This window comes from Triturus cristatus, chromosome 3_1, assembly GCF_964204655.1.
Source record: "Triturus cristatus chromosome 3_1, aTriCri1.1, whole genome shotgun sequence".
Lineage (NCBI taxonomy): Eukaryota > Metazoa > Chordata > Amphibia > Caudata > Salamandridae > Triturus > Triturus cristatus.
This window is the reverse complement of record NC_140583.1, coordinates 344,704,996-344,725,190: the sequence shown is the minus strand read 5'-3', so window position 1 is coordinate 344,725,190 and position 20,195 is coordinate 344,704,996. Positions and strand designations below refer to the sequence as shown.

General features: G+C 50.8%; 1 protein-coding gene across 1 annotated transcript in view; it reads left to right on the top strand.

Moving 5' to 3' along the window:
• LRRC49 (leucine rich repeat containing 49) overlaps positions 1–20,195 on the top strand; it is an 862,677-nt gene that overhangs the window by 419,909 nt on the left and 422,573 nt on the right. Inside the window, exon 8 of the mRNA XM_085644059.1 lies at positions 8,572–8,715. Within this exon, the coding sequence (XP_085500185.1) occupies positions 8,572–8,715 (144 nt within the window). The remainder of the gene's footprint in view (positions 1–8,571; positions 8,716–20,195) is intronic.

The following is a 20,195-nucleotide window of genomic DNA, read 5'->3' as shown; positions in this document are numbered from 1 at the left end:
GGCAGCAACCTTCGGCTGATGAAGGCTATGGGCCGATCTATGCCCTTGTCGTCGAACTGGGAGAGGACTGCCCCGATGCCGTGTTCCGAGGCGTCCGTCTGGACCACAAACTCCTGGGCGTAGTCGGGTGCTTTGAGCACTGGAGCTGCGCACATGGCGGCCTTGAGGGTGTCGAACGCCTTCTGGCAGGAGGGAGTCCAGTGTACTTTCTTGGGGTGTTTTTTGGAGGTTAGTTCTGTGAGGGGGCCTGCGATGCTGCCATAGTTCTTGATAAACCTTCGGTAGTAGCCGGTGAGGCCCAGGAAGGCCCGGACTTCCGTTTGGGTTGCGGGGGGTTCCCAGGACAGGATGGCGTCGATCTTCGGCTGGAGGGGGGCGACCTGCCCACTTCCCACCTGGTGCCCCAGATAGGTTACGGAGCCGTGCCCAATTTGACATTTGCTGGCTTTGATGGTGAGGCCGGCCCGGCGCAGAGCCAGCAGGACTTGACGGAGGTGCTGGAGGTGCTCGGTCCATTGGGAGCTGAAGACTGCTATGTCGTCGAGGTATGCTGCGCTGAACCCCTCTAGTCCGGACAGGACCCTGTTCACCAGCCGCTGGAAGGTGGCCGGGGCATTCTTCATTCCAAACGGCATCACCCTAAAGCGGTAGTGCCCATCCGGGGTGGAGAAGGCGGAGCGCTCCTTGGCTCCCTCGGTGAGGGCAATCTGCCAGTATCCACTTGTTGGGTCGAAGGTGCTGAGGTAGCGAGCGGCCCCAAGGCGGTCAATGAGCTCGTCGGCACGGGGGATAGGGTGAGCGTCCGCTCGGGTGACCGCATTGAGTCCTCGGTGGTCCACGCAAAACCTCAGCTCGGGGGCAACACCCGGGGTAGTTGCTTTCGGAACCAGGACTACCGGGCTGGCCCAGGGGCTGTCGGAGGGTTCAATCACCGCGAGGGCTAGCATCTTCGCCACCTCGGTCTGGATGCAGGTTCGGACCCGATCAGGGACCCGGTAGGCCCGATGTCTCACTGGCGGGCTGTCACCGGTGTTCACGTCGTGGACACACCAGTTGGTGACCCCAGGGGTCAGGGAGAAGAGGTCCGCGAACTGCCCTAGTAGCTGGCGGCAGTCGTCGGACGGTTGGGCTGTGAGGGCGGTTGACAGTTTCACTCCCTCCACGGACCCATCGGTCTCTTTCGCCCCCAGGGGGTCTGGAAGGGGCTCGGTGTCTTCTTCGGCCCCATCGTCGGTGGCCAGGAGTAAACTCAATTCTGTCCGTACAAAGTGAGGTTTGAGGCGGTTCACGTGGAGGACCCGGAGGGGGTTCCGCGGGGACTGTACATCGACGAGATAGGTGACTTGGCTCTTCCGCTCGACCACCTTGAAGGGTCCAGTCCATTTATCTTGGAGGGCGCAGGGTCTCACCGGGGCCATGACCCATACTTGTTGGCCCGGCTGAAACTCGACCAGCGTAGCATTCTGGTCATACCAGCGCTTCATTTCTTCCTGACTAGCCTCGAGGTTCGCTTCTGCGAGTTCTCTGAATTTCCGGGTCTGGTTGCGGAGCGCCAAGATGTATCGGAACACATCCGGAGGGGTCCCCCGGGAGGTTGTCTCCCACCCCTCCTTGACCAGGCTCAGGGGTCCCCGGACGGGGTGTCCATATAGTAGTTCAAATGGGCTGAATCCCAGGGATTTTTGGGGAACCTCCCGGTAGGCGAACAGGAGGCAGGGGAGGAGGACGTCCCACCTCCGGCGTAGGGGTTCCTCGAGGCCCATGATCATCCCTTTCAGTGTTTTGTTAAAGCGCTCGACTAGGCCGTTTCCTTGGGGGTGGTACGGGGTGGTGAATTTGTACGATACTCCGCACTGCTGCCAGAGGGACTTCATATATCGGGAGATAAAGTTCGTACCCCGGTCACTCATGACTTCGCGGGGGAACCCCATGCGGGAGAAGATCCCCATCAAGGCCCGGCCCACCACGGGGGCCGTCACGGTGCGGAGAGGGATGGCTTCGGGGTAACGGGTGGCATGATCCACCAGGACGAGGATGGCCCTGGGCGGTCTTGGGGTCCAGCGGTCCTACAATGTCGATTCCTACCCGCTCAAAAGGGGTACTGACGACGGGGAAGGGTTGTAGCGGAGCCTTGCGCTTGCCCCCACTCTTTTCGCTGGCCTGGCACGTGGGGCAGGACTTGCAGTGGGCCTCCACATTTGCTCGCATCTTGGGCCAATAGAAGTGGGTGACGAGTCGTTGGTAGGTCTTATCTTGGCCTAAGTGTCCGGCCAGGGGTACATCATGGGCCAGGCCCAGGAGAAGACTTCGGAAGCGTAGGGGTACCACTAGTACTCGGGCCGATCCCAACTCGGCCGACTTCTGTTCGCTGTACAGCAGTCCGTTCTCCCAGTATACCCAGTGGGTGCCAGTCTGGTCGCCTGCTGCTTGGGCCTCGGCCTGTTGTCGGGGTCCAATGAGGGACGGGCAGGTGGATTTTTCTTGGCAGAACTCTTCACAGGAGGGGCCCCCTTCGCAGGGCCACGGGGCCAGTTCTGGCAAGTCCCCGAGTTTGGTCAGGGTTTCGGGGTCGGAAGGCACTGATCCTTCGTCGTGAGCGGTTGGTTCGTCCAGAAGGGGGTCGTTGGCCTCTGGTGGTGTATTCTGGATCTCGGGGATGGTGGCGGTGCTCAGCGGCATGGCCTCTCCCCCCTCGGAGGAAGGCGCCCTGAGAGTCATCGAGCGCGTGGTGGCGCATACCCACTCGGGTAGGCCCATCATCTCGAGGTGGGCTCTTCGTTCCACTTGTCCCCACGGGGAGTTCTCAAGGTCGTTGCCCTGGAGGCAGTCCACGGGCTGGGAGGTTCGGACCGCCACCTTTAACTTGCCGGTGACTCCCCCCCCATTCGAAGGGGACTAGGGCCATCCGGCAGAGGCTCTCGGAATTGTCTGATGATATGACGGGGCAAAAGGCGCCAGGCAGGATCTGATCTTCGGAAATCAGGTGACAATGAACCGCCGTGACACTCGCCCCGTGTCCCGGAGGCCCTCAATGCGGTGACCGTTGACCGTTACCTGCTGTCGGTACTTCTTCGTGTTGGCGGGCAGGGACGTTCCGGGGATCATCTCCCGGTCCCCTAGGGAGACCAAGGCCATGGCGGCTGGTTCCCATTCTACGGAGTCTTCCATCTCTTCCCCCAGGGCTACGGAGGCCATCTGTCGAGCCGGCGGGGTTGTTGTGGCGGTCCGCTGGTACAGGGGACATTGAGGGTCACTGGCATAGTGTCCGGTCTGTTGGCAGTGTAAACAGGTGATCCTCACTCGGGGCCCCGGCCTCCCTGGTGGCCCGGTGCTGGCCGGAGGTGGAGCTGGAAAGGGCAGAGATTGTCCTCTGAGAGGGCTGAGCGGGGATCCCCCCGGGAGCTCCCTTTGCCGGCCTTGATTCCCTCCGCCCCTCTGGCGGGGGGGTCCCTGACTGTGGCGACCGTAGTCTCCCACGGGGCCCCGGGAGGCCCGGGTGTTCACCCACCGGTCAGCCTCGACGGCCAGTTTTCGAGGGTCTGTGAGTTTGCTGTCCAGGAGGTGCTGGCGCAGCTCTACGAAGCAATTAGCGGACAAGTGTTCCCATGCGATTAGGTCGAACAGCTCCTCAAAGGTGGAGACTATGCTGCCCTTGATCCATCCGTCCAAGGCCCGGCTGTAAAAGTTCACGTACTCCACCCAGGTGGTACCGGGTATCTTTTTGCAGTCTCTAAACCGTTGCCGGTACATTTCAGGGGTGAGCCCATATCTGGCTACCATGGCCTCTTTCATGTGACTGTAGGAGTTCATCACCGTGGAGGGCAGGTCCAGCAGGGTATCTCTCCCCTCGCTCAGGAACCGGCCCCACAGCCCAGCCCCCCAGTCTTTCTGCGGGACTCGGTGGGAGGTCATGGCGACTTCGTAGGCCTTGAACCATTGCTGAATGTCGTCGTTCTTATAGTATTCTTTCACCACATCTTTGGGGATGTGGACCTTTGGTTCCGTGGTGGAGGAAATGGGTTGGGTTTCCGAGGGTCGGGCCTCCGCTTTCTTAGCCTTGAGCTCGATTTCTTTTAGGCTACGTTCGTGCTCTAGTTGGAGTTTTCTTTCTTCGTGTTCTCTCTGTTGTTTATTTTCCTCTAGTTCTCCTTGTAGGCGTAACTGTTCCACCGCCAGTTTTTTTTCAGCCAGTTTTATCTCTCCTTCGATTTTTAATTTTGCTAGTTCCAGTTCGTGGTTGCGACCTCTTTCTCGGTCCGCTAGTTCCTCTGGGGATAGGCCCCCCTCGGGGGCGCCGTTCCTCCCCGGGGTGCTTCGTGGTTCGTTGGGAGGCTCTCCTTCTGTTTGTGTCCGGGGAGTTCCCGCCTCGATCCAGGTTTTTAATGCCCCCTGGAAGTCCTCTTTCGTGCTTAGTCTGGTGGTAGCGATTCCAAAGTCTTTGCAAAATTGTTTCAGTTCTCGGTGCGTATAAGATTCTAACTGGTCCTTTTGAAATGCCGTGCTCGGTTGGTGCCTGCGGCACCTAGGGAAGTTTCTCCTTCCATTTCTCCTTGGTAGTGCGTAAGCCGTCTACTGCACGATCTCTAGGTGTTGGCTTGTATGCCACCGCTGCCACCAAATGTTGGAAGGCGTTCCCCGGGGAGGCTGCGGAATGTGTTCCCGACCACCCGGAGGCCCACCTTACCCAGAGTTAGGCCGAGCAAGAGCAGGGAGGCCCTTCCTGGAAGGATCTCGCACCTAGGATCGCACACGCTGCGCTTACTCTCTCTTCGGATAGAGGGACACCACACAGTAAGTCGTTATAAGACAATATGCTTTTATCGGTAGTTGTCAGGGATCTTTATGATCCGGCAGGCAGGTGCAGAATTAATGCCACAAGCGGCAGTGATCTCGTGAGGAGGGAAAAGGGTAGCGGGACAGTCTTTGAATTAGTGTCTCTGCGAGGTATCCGGCGCACAGCTCTCAATCCTCGAGCTGAGGGGATGTTGCTTCTCTCGGCAATCTCTGCCGATTCTCTTGGAGGAGCGGGCCGCGAGTCACTCAGCAGGCACCGGAGGGTCGTAGTTCAGGGAGCCGCAACGGCGTCAGCAGGGCTCAGATGGTTCAGAATTCGGGGAGCCGCGACGGCGTCAGCAGGGCTCAGATGGTTCAGAATTCGGGGAGCCGCGACGGCGTCAGCAGGGCTCAGATGGTTCAGAGTTCGGGGAGCGTTCTTCTGTTCGGTGAGCGATCGAGCCGCGACCAGGTCAGCAGGCTCTCGTCAGTCCAGGTCTTCTCTGCTCCCGTCCTTTCCGCACCCCTTGATATACTCCCCCTCCTCTTAGAAGTCCGGAGTCCTCGCAGAGAGGGGTCTGGTGCCTGGGGGGGGCGGTGTGTCGGGGTTTCTTGTCGCTCGGCCCTTTGATCTGTTCAGGTGGGTCTGGGAGGGACTCCAGACAACCAGCAGGCGAGGCGCCCGCTCACCGGGGGCTTGGTGGTCGATCGAAACCTCCCTCGGGGGGGAGACCAGAGGTGTGACAGGGTCGGCGCCTCTCGGTCTGGTTTGGGGTGGGGGTTTCGTTCTCCCTCGGCCGGGCATGCGTGTTGGGGATCTGGTCGGCCCTCGGGATGTTGGCCCACGGGAGCCGGAAGGCCGTGTCCACGAGGTTCGGCGTGGTTGTAGGGTAACTTGCTGGTCGGGAGGGCCCACGCCACGAGGCCGGTCTCACACTTGCCAATAACTCAACTCTTGTAAATGCGAGACCTATTGCATTGCAAATGCTTGTTAATTTCAGGGGGGCTATCTGTTCAAGGGCAGTCTTTACTGATGAGTTATAGTGCGATGTGAGCTTGTCTGTTGCTAGCTTGTCTGTTAGAGGGGGTAGTAAATGGTATATTTTGCTTCTCAGTCAGTTAAGGTGATTTGGTTAAGGTTTCTGGACCATTTGAGGGTTTTCTGAGGGCATGTGGATGCACTGTAAGCCACCCAAAACTGAAAGTGAATTTCTTTCCATTTTACTGCCCATTTTTTTGTGAGCGCAACAATTCTTTGTGGATAAATAGTTTATGAAGGCGGTCCATGAGGAACATGTCCTAGGGCTTTGTTCTCATTGACTGTAAACAGTGATTGACTAACACTAGCCAGGTTTGCCCTGTGAACAAGAGTGGACCCGCTCTTAAGGATTGGTGACACATTGCTAGTTGCCCTGAAACTATAAAATTATATAAGAGGTTTTCATGCTGAATTGTGGAACTGCTCCTACTATGAATGTGATGTCACTTTCTGCCGGTTGCACGCCTCATCCAGTGAGGTGGGCAGTAAGCCTTTAATACCCATTTACTGATATGTTTATGAAAGACACAGATTAGACCCATTTACTAACAGGTTAAACTGCAATTCCTTTTTAGCTGTTAAGCGTAACACATTTTTGGAAGAAGAGGGTAAACATCCTATCCAAAGAATGGATATTTTACAAGTACTGAGCAGATGTCAGCACTGTAGTGCAATTTTGTTCATACTAATCTAGAATTGGTTCCTGAAAGGCCTGAAACTTTACTAAGGGACCAAGTTACAGGTCACTTATGGAAGCCAAATATTTCTGCTCTCCCGGTGGATCTTCTGGTCCCCCTAGGCCTATCAGACTTATGAGTGGAGACACAGGACACCAGTCTTACTGTCTTACTTCTGAGGTATTGTGACACAACAGACCTGCTAGAGACCATAGCAATGTATTTTTTTTCGGTGGGACTCTACTTTGGTTTTGAGATATCAATGAACGCAATAATGTCATATTTACAGATCTTTATTATGTATTAAATTAGCAGAGAGGAAATGGCACACAATTATTGTGACGATTATCAGAGTATTACCACAGGCAAGTAATAAAATGAGAATGCAGTACATCTTATGAAACAAATCTAACCCAGCATTGTATGAGAAAGTAACCCAGTTCCACATACCTCTTCTTAACAAGACCTAATATGGGAACTACCTTAGCATTATTTTAAGTCTTATTCCTTAGATTCTGTGAGCTTTCCTTCCTCTTCTGGTTTTGTCTCTCACCTGGAGAATGAACCAATTACTTGTGTCCTTTCACTGCTTCCTTTTCAGGTGCTACGTTTTTCTTTTTGGTTAAGCACTCTACAAGAGTGCAAGTGTTTTCTATCTGTCTCCCTCGTGTATTTCATATTCCTCTTTCTTGCATGTGTGTTTCTCCCATTACTCTTCCTCCCACATTGGTGGTTCTTACTTCCACCCACCTGCTTACCTTCATTGGCTGCTCTTGCTCCCACTCCTCCTCCGTTGTACGTGTGCTTCCCTATCCCTGCATACTCACCCTCTGTTGTCAATGTGATTCCACATTACCACCAGCCCTTCCTCCATTGCTCGTGTGCTTCCTCTTCCCTCCCCACCTTCCATTATACTTGAACTCCTCCATCCCTGCACGCACTCCATTGTTATGTGATTCCCCATCATCACCTTTGTCCGTGTGCTTCCCAACTCACATGCTCACCCACCTTCTGTTGTCCGTGTGCTTCTTCGTCTGCCCACCTTCCATTGTCTGTGGGCTTTTTAAGCCCCCGTATCTACCACTCACTGTTCTTTGTGTGATTCTCCATTGTCTCTAGCTTGTCCTTCTATCCTCCACCTGTTTTGGCTCGTTCTCCACTTGCTCCTCATCCCCAACCTACTCGACCATATTTTTGTTAAAGCGCATTGGCATTATATGAAAAAGTGCATTAGCGCCATATCAGAAAAGCTCATTTTTACATTTCTCATTACTAATTCATAGCAATTCAAAGAAAATCATAGAAAGCAAACAATGCTTGCCTAATTTTGTAGTGCGCACATCAGTTTTGGTGGGCGACCACAAAATGATAGCCATGTTGTAGCTTTTTTTGGTTATATTATCTTTATCCGTGCTACACAGCAGCTGCACTGCTGTACAGCATGGATACAATCATTATCAAAGCCAATAAGTCCCTAGGGTGAGACCTATTGCCTTTACCAATACTTGTTTAACTTACTGAGGCTGGTCAAGGCATAGGGCCTGACTTAGAGTTTGGTGGACTAGTTACTGCATCATAAACTTGACCAGGGGTGTAACGCAGGCTTCTGTCCCTGTGGCACAGGGACCCCCATTTAACACAAAGTCTATGAATATGTGCGAGATATTGGAGACTTAGGTACCCATCAGCACATTTTTCAGAAGTGCCTATCATTGTGTGAAGACCCTGAATGTGACAGATATCCTCTTTGTCTTATTACAAGTGTAATAAGATATAATGCATTTGTAACAAGGTAGATGGGATATCCGTTATATTTGAATTGTTAACCCGTCAGGCCAAACTCTAAATCAGGCACTGAGTATCACAAGGAGGCTATTGGAAGAAACCTTGTTGTTAGAATAAATAAAAAGCAGACATACATTATAAGAATAGTTTGACTTCAAGTAAACATACATATATCTATTTGATCCTAGCAGGGCATTCATTACTAACATACTAAGAAAGTCATTATAAGGTTAAGAACATATTACTGTTTTTGCTTCGTGTCCGTAATTTGAGTAATTCTGAATTGTTTCATTACAGATTACCAAAATAGAAAATTTATGTCATTTGGGGCAACTCCGTGTATTAAACCTTGCTAGGAATTTCATAACCGTTGTTGAAAATCTTAATGGCCTGGATTCATTAGCAGAACTGAACCTGCGTCATAACGAGATCACATCAGTGGTAAGAGCTAAATGGGATTTATGTTTGGGTATGTAGTTTTGCAAATGTACTTAAACATTATTTTGATATCAAAATTATTGTGGTAGTCCTAGTTCTGAAACTTTTGTTATACCTGGCACACAAAAAGACTGTTCCTATCTTCTATGACAACTTCATATTTGTACATTAGAGGACTGATCTTAGCTTGGCATATTGTATTTAAATGAGGATTGGGTGGTGCAGCAATCAGTCATTTTGGAAAGGCAAATCTTTCTTCACTGTAGTTATTCACGTGTCCATTATTATTTATTTTCAATGCAATATTAAAAATACAACTTAGTCCTTTGCATTCCTTGTAATTGTGGATTTATAGTCACTGCAACTTCTCCTGCAATACAGCTTACGTAGGATCCTGCACACTCCTGCCCAGAAGGCCACAAACAACTCAAAACCACACCATTATATCCTGCTCAACGGCCGCTCCCGCTGAGGAAATCTGGGACATGATCACCACCCTCTCCACGGACATTGCCTTCAATACTGAAATGTGGCTCAACCCCTCCTCAAACCCCCGACAACCTGAACAGCATCGGCCTCACCCAACTGAACCCACACACAAGGCTGGACACACACTCAGCCCCATTTTCACCTCCAGCGACCAAATGAAATTCAGGCACACCACAGAACTCACCTTGACTGAACACGTCATTGTACACTTCACCATCTCCAATGCCCAGCACACCATCACAAAGTGTCACATCTCTTCCCACTGCTGCTGGTGCAAGGTCACCGACCCTCTGTGGACACAGGCCCTCACCACCACCCAACCCGAAGCCTCAGCATACCTCAACCAGGCCATCCAGAACTACTCCCCCGGATCACCAACTGCGCCTACAGAGTCACCCCACTTAAATCAACAAAAGCCAGCAAAACCTCAAAAGAAGCCAGCTGGTACACCCCAGAGCTTAGGACAACCAAGGGAAAATGCTACCATCTGGAGAAGAGATGGCGCATTACAAAGAACCCCGACAACAGAGCTGCTCACAAAACAACCCTGAGCAGCTTTCACCAGCACATCAAGGAAGCCAAGAAAGCAGCCATCACCGCCTGAGTTGACACTGCGACCAACGATACTAAGTAACTCTTCAAAATAGTCAAAGAATTCTCCAGCCACAGAGAACTCCATCCACCCATCCCAAGAACTCTGCGACTCCCTGTCAGACTTCTTCCATCTTCCACAGCAAGATTGCCATCATCTACAACAACTTCGACCTCCAACCCACCACCCTAAACCTCAACCAACAAGTGAAAACCAACCAAACGATCACCAGCTGGACTACGCTAACTGCCCAGACCACCGCAGCCATCATATCTTCCGTCCACTCCGGGGTGCCCACCGATGCCTGCCCCACCACCTTTTCAACCTCGAAATGAACCCAATCAGCACTGAACTAATCAGTAGCCTCAACACCTCTATCACCACAGCAACCTTCCCAGACATATGGAAACAGGCAGATGTCAGACCCTCCTAAAGCAACCCTCCGCTGAGTCCAGCGATCTCAAACATTATTGACCGATCTGCATGCTCCCCTACCCAGCTAAAGTACTCAAGAAAACCATCAACCAACCGAATTCCTGTAACAAAACCACCTACTGGATGCCTCACAATCAGAATTCTATACCGACAACAGCACTGAGACCGCGCTGATTGCTGCTGCAAATGACATCAGAATTCTCTTTGACCGCAGAGGACCTGTGGCCCTGATCCTCCTTAAGCTCTTTGCGGCATTCAGCACGGTCTCCAACAACACCCACATCACCCTTACCAACAGACTCTACAACATCGGCAGACAGCAAAACACCATCAAGTGGATCGCCTCATTGCTTACAGGACACCAACAGAGTACCCGGCTGCCTCCCTTCATCCCTGCACCCAAGGACATCATATGCGGCGTACCCCAAGGATCATCCCTCAGCTCCACCTTGTTCAACACCTCCATGACCCCCTTGCAGACGTCGTCAGAGCCCACGGCCTCAACATATTTCCTATGCAGACGACACTCAACTTATTCTCTTGCTCACCAAGGACCCCACCAACACTAAAATCCATTTCTCCAACGCCATGACCAACGTAGCCAACTGGATGAGAGATAACTGCCTCAGTCTCAACTCTGACAAGACAAAAGTACTGATCTTCGGGAATAACACGTCCGTCAGAGACCACAGCTGGTGGCCAGCTGAACTTGGACCATCTCCAACACCAACCCCTCACGCAACCTAGGGACAATCCTCGATAGCCAACTGACCATGAAAAGACAAGTCAATGCAGTCACCTTCTCCTGCTTCCACACACACTATGTATGCTACGCAGAATCTTCAAATGGATCCCAATCAACACTAGAAAGACCGTCACTCACGCCTTCTCCACCAGCTACCTGCACTACGCTCTCTACACCGGCATCCTTACCCAGCTCCTCAGAAGACTCCAGACCATGCAGAATGCTAAAGACAAACTGATCCTGGACCTCCCCAACTGTTCACACATCACCCCCATCTCAGAAATCTCCTCTGGCTCCCCATCCAGAAGAGATGTCAGTTCAAGATCCTCATGCACTCTACAAAGCCCTCCACAATCAAGGACCTTCAAGGACCAATGACTGAATTTCCATCAAACCTCTAAACACCTGCTTTCCTCCTCACTCGCCTTCTCCCACACCCCCCTGCATCTGTTACAGCAGGGCTGCTCCATTTCCTACATCGCCGCCAAGACCTGGAATGACCTACCCCCTCACCTCCAAACAGCACTGTTCTATGCTGATTGATTGATTAATTGATTGAAAGTTTATCTACAATTCTGTGAGCATGATCTACAATTTAGAAATTGAACCAGCTCTTTACCTCAAACAGATTTTGTTGCAAATAAATACTTGGGCAGTTACTTGTGCATGTAATTTGAAGGCATGTTTTATTTTATTGATGGATATAGCAAACAGCACAGCATTGCATTTCAGCTACAACATACATTAGCTACACAATCTGTATGAGTTGGTTTCATTACTTTGAAAACATCTTGACCCTCAGTCCGGTGGCTCCACTACAGCAGCAGATAAGTCATGCAATCTAACTTCGCAACGTCGCAGCTCAACTGATGGAGACAAACATATATCACCCCTATATTTATTCCATGCTGCCCACTTTCGTTCCCATTTTTTGGGACACCCTCTGTGCTTGAAGACCTTGTTTCAGCAATCATGGCTCTGTCCATGTCAACGGCCCAATCTCTAATACGTGGCATCACCCCCATGCCCCATTTCTGTGCAATATTCCGTTTTGCGATGGCCCAACCCAATGAAACCCATGTTTTCTCGGTCTGGGTAAGGTCAGTAGCATCTCTTACATTTAGCAGACATTGTTTTGGTGTGGCCGTCAATTTCTTCCCCCCAGCCCTCTCCCGTTATTTAGTGATACTGTCCCAATATGTCTGGGCGACTGGGCATTCCCAGAAAGTGTGGAAAATGTCCCCTCCTGGTGACATTGTCACCCCGTCTGCCCAGCTTGACCAAAACTCCTGCAGCAAGATAAACTCGATGCAGGATCTTGAGTTGGACCAGCCGTAGTCCCACGGGAATGGCCACCTCCCTGGGGGAGGCCAAGGCTTCGCGCAATTCGTCCTCCTCAAGCCGACACAGATCCGCCTCCCAGTGTTGCCACAATCGCGTTAAGAGGTCCGGGTGGTTATTAATCAATTTTTTATATGTGCGGCATACGGCCTTTTTCGTCATGGGATCTAGCATGAACCTGTCTTCTAGTGGGGAAGCCTCAGGCAGTGAACCGCCCCCTGGTATCGCTCTTTTAAGCGCATGGCTAATCTGTAGATATCTAAATGTTTCGGCCTGTCTGAGTTCGTATTCCTTCTGGAGGTCCGCAAAGGTGGCCAATCCCCTGGAGTTCCACATGTCGTTGAGATGCCAATTAGGTCCCACTTGTCAAACCCGGGACAAGCACTCAAATGACCCAGATGTTCGGGCTCCCGGAGTGAAGTCGCACATGTAATTCTATTGTGCCAACCCATTTGTTTGTTAACCTTATGCCAGGTTTCAACTGTGCGCGCTGTCAGTCCGGTAAGGCTTAATATTTTGGGGTTTGTGTACAATGCTCTATTATATCTGCCGTGTCCCATCAGCCACCAGTCTGTGCCGTAGCTCCGGTCCCCCCGCTCCCCTTGTGCCCAGCGGTTAATCACAACTAGTTGAGATGCTAGGTAGTATGGCCTGAGGTCAGGTAGCGCGATACCCCCATCATACCATCCCTCAGACAACTTTTGCATCGCAATTCGTGGTGCCTGGCCTTCCCTCAACAAGGTGCGCACAGCACTGTCAATACTGGAGAAGTAGGAGTAGGGGTTTTATCGGGGGTGTTTTGCAACACATAAAGCGCGGCAGCACCAGCATTTTAAAAAGGGCCGCACGTCAAAAAAAGAGTAAGGGGGAGGAAGCGCCAATGTTTGACATCGGCGCGAAAGCGCGTCAAAGGCCCCTGCAGGCTTGCTTCGTAAAATCGGGCTGGGTCAGTCATGAAATAGATGCCTAAATACTGGAAGCCCTTCGGTGCTACAGGGATTTCATATTCACTTGGTATACGCGGTGATGGGCCCCACAGTGAGTATAGTTGTGATTTAGTCCAGTTTATTGTGTACCCTGAGTGATTGTCGAATATATGGAAAATATGGAGGATACGATGGAGGGTAGATGTCGGAAAGGCCATACATAACAATAGGTCATCCGCATTCAATGACATTCGATCTTCATTGTTCTCTGTCCATTTAAATACACAGATCAGAGGGTCTCCCCTCACCCAGACTGCCAGTGGCTCGAGCTAATTGCATATACTCCAGAACTATTGATACGTTTGCTAACTTAATTTCCACACTGATTCTATGCTTATTTAATAAAAAGTAATCCAAATGTCATAAACACTAACACTGAAAGGAAACTGTGTCTCCTGAATTATTTCTGATATCATTTCTGCACTCCAAAACAGGAACCCACTACAGCTTGTATTTGGAAGTTCATGGATATATTTTCTTCCAACCTGACTCCTAGGTTTTTAACTGTCTTGACCGAGGAGGTGGGCGGAGACATGTCCTGGGGCCACCAATTACGCCACTCATTGTGGGAAGGCCAAAAAGAATAATCTCAGATTTGTCGAAATTACACTTAAATTGGTGTAATTGGAGCCAGGAGAACACCTCTGAAAGACCGGCGTTGATCACTTCTCTTCTAAAATCTGCCTCCTTATCATAGGTGAAGAGCAGTTGTGTATCGTCAGTGTAGGATACAATTTTGGCTCCATGGGCTTCGGCCCAATACGCCCAGGGGGTCATATAAAGATCGAAAAGTGTAGGACTGAGAATTGAGCCCTGCGGGACCCCCACATTTAAGGCGGGAATGAGAGCTGCAAAGCAAGGAGACCAAACCGTTTGTTGGCGATCCGGAGTACTGTGCCCCCACAGCCACACTCCTGAAGTCTCAGAAGGAGCTGATCATGGGGCACGGTATCCAAAGCCGCTGATAGGTCCAATAATATCAGCATGGCCTTCTCGCCTTTATCTAAGGTCTCCTTGATGGCCTCCGAGACTTCTACAACGGCGGTTTCCATAAAAAAAATTGACATGAAACCGGACTGGCTCTGATGGAACACTTGGTTAGTTTAAGCATATGTAGTGATGACACTGTTAACATATTTTTACAGAACTTTCGAGAAAGCAGGGAGCAGAGATATTAGCTTATAATTTGCGGCTATCTCCGGATCTAACTGGGGTTTTTTCTACAGGGGGAGTATTTTGGCCTTCTTCCACCTGTCAGGGACAAGCCCAGACTCCAAGGAAGCATTGAGGATCCGATTTAATGCAGTATTAATTACCTCAGTTATTGTCGCCAACACTTTGGCTGGACACGGGTCAGACGGTGAGCCTGATTTAAGGGCCTTCATGATTTCCAAAGATTTCTCCAAGGAGATGGGGGGGAAACTGCGTGAGTAGCGAACCCCATGACCGGGTAGACGGGGTGGAAAACGCTAGATTTACACCTTCGGCCAGGGGCAACAGAGAGAAAGTATTTTGAATAATTTTAATTTTCTCGTGGAAAAAGGAGACTAAGTGGCTCGTTCAAGCCTCAGTAGGCGTGAAAGGCCTAGAAATTACGCTTGGGGATGAAAACTCCTTGATAGTTTTAAAAAACTCTATGGTTAGCAGCGTGTGTGATTTTTGAAGAGAGAAAGGATTTTTTCTCTTCCATATATTTCTATAGTGCACCTTCAACGCCTGTTTATAGTTTTTTTATCATTAGGGTCGAAGTTTTTACGCCATGTCCTCTCAAGGCGTTTGCAAGCACTCTTGCTTTCCCTAAGAGCCGCCATAAACCAGGGTGCTGAGGCACGTGAGACCTTAGCTGGTCGCAGGGAGGACGGGGCGTGCTCATCAGCGTGGAGCCAATTATCCAAACCGCCCGCGTCAACCTCCATATTGCCATTAGAGGGGATCGGGTGGTTGCTAAGGGCAGCCGTTAGAGCCTCAGCTGTGAATTGGCTGAAAGGTCTAAAGCTGTGGGAGTGTGGTCTTCCCTGAAATTTACGATGGTGCTGCATATTCTCAATAGTAAAATCAATAATTAGGTGATCGGACCATACTAAAGGGACTAGGACGGAAGTCACTATTTTATCGGTTGAGGAAATCTGGTCCAAAATATGTCCCTTCTCATGGGTCGCAGGAAGGATAAAAGGTGGCAATTTAAGGATAGCCAGTGACTCTCGTAGTCTCGTGGGCTCCTGTTCGTGGAATTATCCATGTGAATGTTAAAATCGCCTAAAATTAGGCAATGTCTATATTTGATGGTGAGGTGATTTAGAAAACTCAATCGGGAGCCCATTGGGTCCCATAGCCTTACCCGAGCGGATGTCGCGAATGGCCAACTGGATTTCCTCCTTTGTAGGTTCTCCCTCGAGGGAGTTTCTATCCTGTGGAGGCAGAGAGGATACATTGATGGTCGAGAAAAGTTCCCTTGCTGCAAGTGGCGAAACTGTTCCAGTAGACATTTAAACCGAGTCGAAATAAGTGGCAAATGTTTCCGCAATCTATTGGGGGTCGGTAATTTCTTCTCCTCTGGACCCATGCAATTGGTGCACCCATGTTAATGATTGCTCTCTTTTTTAAAACCAGCTAAGAAGTGTACCCGTTCTCTCCCCTTGTTCATATATTCTATGACAGGTAGACTTGTGTTTTGCCTTGGCCGCCTCCGAGAGGAGCTGTTTATAGCCCAGTATCTTGACCGCCAACAACTGCCGCGCAGCACGATCGGGGGATTGTGCTAGTGTCATTTCTCCACGAAGGATGTCTACCTCAAGTTGGGTGATGCGTTTTGTTAGTTCCCTCTTGTGGCCCACCTTCAGAGCAAGGGCCCTCCCCTTTACTACTGCTCCGAACTTGCCCCATAGGATTTGGGCTGAGGTGACTGAGCCAACATTTTCTTTGAAATATAATTTGGTTTCTTTAACTAGCGCCGCCTGGATTTGTGGTATTTTAAGCACCCATGGATTTATGGTCAGGGTCGTACACCTAGGCTGGGGGCCAACTGTCATCCTGGTGAGAATGGGGGAGTGATCCGAGATTCCCCTGGCAAGGCAGCGGGACTCGCTAAATTCGTGAAGGTCCTGTGCGTGTTTGAGCATGTAATCTATACGTGACTGGCTATTATGGACCCCGGAATGAAAGGTGAATTGTGTGGTCGTGGGGTTAAGTTGCCGCTATAGGTCCACCAGGCCAATAAGAATTCAGCTAGTTTAGACCCAGAGGCAGGGTCTCTACGCAGGGGTAAGTGATCCAATGCACCATCTGCTGTGAGATTGAAGTCTCCCCAATCACTAACATGCCAAGTGGAAGATCAAGGATAAATTTGCTGAGGTTGTGCAGTGTGGAGTGTTGCAACGTGGGGTGGGGGACATAAACCGAGAGCACATCAAGTGTTTTCCCTTCCCAGGAACCGGACACCACAACAAATCTACCTTGTTCGTCAGACCAGGTTTTCTTAACCATGTTAGGGCAACTTTTCCGTAAGTGCACCCCTGTCCCATGGGAGCCCGAAGTGAACCCAGCGTGTGCGATCAATTGATAACCCCATCTACTCAGGGCCTTACAGGAGTTACCTACCCGATGTGTTTCCTGTAAGAGGGCAATGTCCAGCGCCTGCCTCTTCAAGTACTGGAGTACTATCCCTCGTTTAAGTTTGTCCCCTAGCCCGTTTACGTTCCATGTCAGGAACTTAAGTTCTGCTTTTGGTCCCATCAGTGGAGATATAGACGTGGCCTGTGTGTATCAGCGATGAAAGACCCATATCGCTGGAGTTGCAGTTATCATGAGATATATGAGCGCGCGTGTAACGGGTTTGCAGATAGATCAGCCACAATGTGTTGCATAAAAGCACCCAGAAGAAGAGTTTCCAAGACGCTACTGCAGGATCATCAAACACACCTGTACGAGAGTCAAGTGTCATTTGTGGCATTATGTTAGTGTGGCATGGCTATGCGAAACTAAAATTACAAATGAGACTACCCCCCCTCTTGGAAATCCCTCCACCCCTCTCCCTGCATATCAGAGTCCAATGAACCACTTCCCCAACAGTGCAGCATGCCCGTTGCCCTCCCAACCCTGAATTGGGGAAAGGTGGGCCCAACCCCCTCCTCCCATCCCTTCTCGTAGGAACACAACTTTTAAGCTACAGGAACCATTATATATCATAAAATATACTCGTCACTGTCCTGGAAATTGCTTTCTCAGGTCCATAAAGCAGTCCAGCTCCATCACAGTCGGCGGCCGGGCCATATAGGACATTGATATGTTACCTGGTCCTTATCAACCTCACATCCCACCCCGCCCACCCAGTGATGACGCAGCACAATATAGGTGGTTGTCCATTAGTTAGGTCTTCTTGGCTATTTGTAGGCGTCACCATTACGTATAAATCGTCTCTTCGATGAATGAGTCTCCAAAGCGGCAGTTCACATCAGCTGTCAGCGTTGTTTTCGCTCCAGACTTCCGGGTTCTTTCACTTTCTGCCATTCGTTAAGCCAATCCATTACCCCCGCGGGGTCTGTGAAAAACCAAATCTGTTCATCTGCCGCCACACGTAGTTTGTGGGGTACAACATAGAATACTTAATTTCTCGCTCTCTGACAGCCTTTATAACCTCCAAAAAGGAACGCCTCTGTTTTTGGACTTAGGAAGTGAAATCAGGGAAAAAGGTGATTGTACTGTTCTCATATCTGAGTGGAGGGGCACATTGGGCTGCCTGAAGGATATGGTCTTGATCCCAAAATTTAAATACTCTTGCCAGGATAGGTTGTACGGGTGCACCCGTCCTGGGTCTACCCCCGGTATTCGGTGGGCTCTCTCAATGGAGAAGTAGTTGGATAGGTGTTCAGGTTGTAAGTACTTGGTCACAAGTTCTTCAACGAAGAGTTCCGCTGCTGGCCCCTCCGCCCTTTCTGGCACCCCAAGGATGCGGACGGTATTGCGTTGCGACCTCCCTACGTAGTCGTCCATTTGGGCCAACAAAAACTCATTCTTTTGTTGTAATTCCGTGACTTGTTTTCCCAAGGTGGATACATCGGTGACAAGTTCTTGTGTGACATCCTCCACCTCTTTCACCCGGGAGTCCATTTTGTGTAGGTCAGCTCTAAGACCTCCTGTTTGAGCTACAGGGATACAACAAGCTTCCCGAGGCCTCCCTGCAACTTCCTAGCTGACCAGCACCAACTGGACCTGCCTGAGCCCTGCTGCTGACCTCTGCTAAGTAGATTCCTAGTTCCCAAGAGGTGCCCCCCCAGGTCGTAGACCCTTGGCTGGTGTCAGAGTGAACTCCTCCTGTGTGTACTCCATGTGAAAATCCGGAGGTTTTGGCCTCTTTGCGACAGTGAATGAACTCCTTGCGCCAAACGACGACTATCCACGGTGCCTGCAGGCGCAAATCTCCAGTGATGACTATTCTTCACTTCACCCATGACAGTCCACGTCAGCAGTGACAGTATGTGTCTACTGCCCATGCAGAGCTGTAGCAACGATTATCTCTTCTAGCCACAAAAGAGAACATCCGCGATGCCAGACCTGCCGTTTCGGCTGACATTGACTTCCTTGTGTCCTCTGCCCACACGAAACTTCAGCTGGCTTGGACTTTGAAAAGGTAAACCCCTAACTGGGGCAAACCTTATCCCTGTATCTGATAGAGACATCTAGCTGCAGATACCTTTACTTTGAATTTCCCCAAGTGTCAGACTGGATCCTGAAGATTTTTTGTGAGCAATATCCCTGTGTGCCGATAGGTGGCGTTGATCAGATCCACGAGTGCTGTCTGCGTCATCCGCCCCAGAAGTGACTTCTGCGGCAACTATATAGGCGCACACAGAGGGGCGCTGACATCAGTTCTTTTCTTTCTGTGCCAGCCAGCACTGATCAGGAGAAGAGCTACCCCATAGTCACTATTTGACTGGATATTTTTGACATTTTGTCGACTTCTTTTGAGGTGTTTTCCTCCTGGTGTGTTAGAGATGTCATCCAGGAAGAAACAATTCAAGCCCCGCGGTGCCTGTCAAAGGCCGATGACCGTGACTGACCCACACATTGTCTGCCTATGGTGTTTGGAGAATGACTGCAACACAAAGTAGTGTTCCGAGTGCCGTGCCATGAATCCAGAGACTTTGAGGGAGTGGTCCCTGAAGGTCATGGCAGCCGGGCATGCGACTGTGCGAAAATCGAGATCACGCGGAAGGTCCCGGGAGTTCTCACAGAGCCCAAAGTCCTCTTCGTCCCACTCCAAGTCCTCGGGACATTCAGGTAAGAGGCACAAGAATAAGAGTAAGAAGTCGAAGAGGTCTTCGACTTCTCCCCGTCTGTAGGCTTTACGAGACGAGGGAGTGTCGACATTTGAGGCCTGGCTTCGTGTTAGAGCCTACATCTAGGCCAACTCCACATCTTCCTGACTTTCCGGGAGCCAGAGCGACCCCTGGACAACTTATAGCGTTTTATGAGGCCATGCTCCTCATATTTGGGACGCCCAACCCCTCTGGCTCGTGTTTGGCCACCGCAGGGTCAGTGGGTGCCCCATCTGGTTCTGTGCGGGTGGCTCTGGCCCTGGCCCTGGCTCTAGTGGACCCCCTTAGATCCATTTCTGGATCCTGATCAGCACCGATCGCACCATCTCGATCTTCCATGACCTCTTGCCTGATTTGCACACACCAGTTGCTACCGACGGCGCCATCCCCATTCTGATCCCCGACCCTGATACCGAGCCGGATGGGCATCGCCCGATGCCATATCTGACGCTGGCAGGAACAGCGTTTCCTAGATTGGAGCCTGAGCCGTATTTGCTTAGGTTAGGACTTGAGGAAGGACGGGAGGGGTTGCTGGACCCTGAAGAATACTAGCCATACGAAGAGAACCCTAATATGGACTG